This window comes from Prionailurus bengalensis, chromosome A1 (assembly GCF_016509475.1).
Source record: "Prionailurus bengalensis isolate Pbe53 chromosome A1, Fcat_Pben_1.1_paternal_pri, whole genome shotgun sequence".
Lineage (NCBI taxonomy): Eukaryota > Metazoa > Chordata > Mammalia > Carnivora > Felidae > Prionailurus > Prionailurus bengalensis.
This window is the reverse complement of record NC_057343.1, coordinates 87,619,114-87,620,916: the sequence shown is the minus strand read 5'-3', so window position 1 is coordinate 87,620,916 and position 1,803 is coordinate 87,619,114. Positions and strand designations below refer to the sequence as shown.

The 1,803-nt window shown below is 44.9% G+C and overlaps 1 protein-coding gene across 1 annotated transcript; it reads left to right on the top strand.

The window, feature by feature from the left end:
- The first annotated feature begins 544 nt into the window (after nucleotides 1-544).
- Nucleotides 545-1,491, top strand: LOC122479164 (putative olfactory receptor 2W6). The gene is given in 2 exon segments (XM_043573238.1): nucleotides 545-1,322; nucleotides 1,325-1,491. Coding segments are annotated over 2 exon segments (945 nt in total).
- The last annotated feature ends 312 nt before the right edge of the window (nucleotides 1,492-1,803 follow it).

Sequence of the window (1,803 nt, the reverse complement as noted above, 5' to 3'; positions counted from 1 at the left end):
TTCTTACTCAATCCCAATGCACTACACTCTCCCCTTTTCTCCTTCTCTGTCCTGTCTGCAAAAACAATACCTTACCCTCTGTGACTTTTCCCTCCTTCAGTTCACCTCCTCACACACATAACTGTCAAATTCTGTGACTCAAATTATGCAGATTATTGCATTAAACCTCAGATCGATTTACTAGATGTTCAAAATGGTTTGGTAGTGATATACCTATGTTTCACAGACCAGGCAACTCAGGGTCTCCATGCTGATCCACCATTTTAACTCTTCTTTCCAAAGAAGACTTTTTTTTTTAAAGATGTATCCACTTATCTCACTTAACCAGATTAGAAGATATAGAGGCAAAAGTTACAGCTTCCATCACTTTACAGACAAATATTTTTAGCCCCTCACCCTATAATTCCAGGCAATGCACAAGCAAGTGTCCCAGTTAAATAGGTGGAACAAAACTATTTTCTTGGGAAAAAATGTGGTGCCTCATTTTCTGTATGAGTAATAACACATGTTAGCCTCCCTAAACAGGTTTATCAAGCCAAGTGTGATGGAAAGAAATGAAAGCTCTAGAAACTTCATTCTTCTTGGATTCTCTGACCGGCCAAAGCTGGAGATGGTCTTGTTTTTCACTAACATGGTGTTTTACTTTCTGGCTGTCATGGGAAACTCGACTATCATCTTCCTGTCCGTGGTGGACCCTTGGCTGCACAGGCCAATGTACTTCTTCCTCTGCAACCTGTCCCTCCTGGATCTCTGCTACACCTCTAGCAGCATTCCTCAGATGCTGGTCAACCTCTGGGGCCCACAAAAGACCATTACCTATATGGGCTGTGTCATACAACTCTTTGCATTCCTGTCTGTGGGTGGCATTGAATGCATTCTTCTTTCTGTCATGGCCTATGACCGCTTTGTGGCTGTTTGCAAGCCTCTTCACTACATGACCATCATGCACCCACAGCTGTGCCTGCGACTGGCAGCCTGTGCCTGGCTCACTGGGATTGCCAATTCCATCCTCATGTCCCCACTGACAATGTCCTTGAAGCGGTGTGGTCATCATCACATCAACCACTTTGTGTGTGAGATGCCAGCCATCATCCGCATTTCCTGCGTGGACACTAGGCATGTTGAAGGCCTGGTTTTCTTCCTGGCCATCCCCATTGTCCTGGTGCCCCTCGCCATGATACTGGTTTCCTATGGCTATATTATAGCCACAGTTCTGCGGATCCGGTCTGCAGCTGGGAGGCACAAGGCCTTCAACACCTGCTCTTCCCACATGATTGTAGTGTCTCTCTTCTATAGCACTATAATCTACATGTACATGCAGCCTGGAATGTGGCAAGCCAGGACCAGGGCAAGTTCCTAACCCTCTTCTACTGTCTGGTGACCCCCACTCTGAGTCCTTTCATCTACACACTGAGAAACAAAGATGTGAAGGGAGCCATGTGGAAGGTTCTTGGGAAAGACCACAGCCTGTTGGATGCAATAGGGCACTGATGCGGCAGGTATCACTCATCCTGAGATACTTATTGTCCATGAAAACTCTTTGTTCCAGGGTAATAACTATGCACAATGTCATATCAGATGCTAGAATGTGAACAGAGCAAGGTCTTCTCTCTTTCAGGGATCCTAAACTAAATAACTTGTATCTTTGTTTGCCGGTAGATGGAGAGAACCCCTGTGTCCTTCCAAGTGACAGACTCAAAAGATAATGTGCTGGTGGAAAAAAATGCTACTTCCTCTTTGCTTAGTGGGGTTTATAGGGTGATAATTATTTCTTTGCAGCTAACTTTAGACTATGATTCCAGA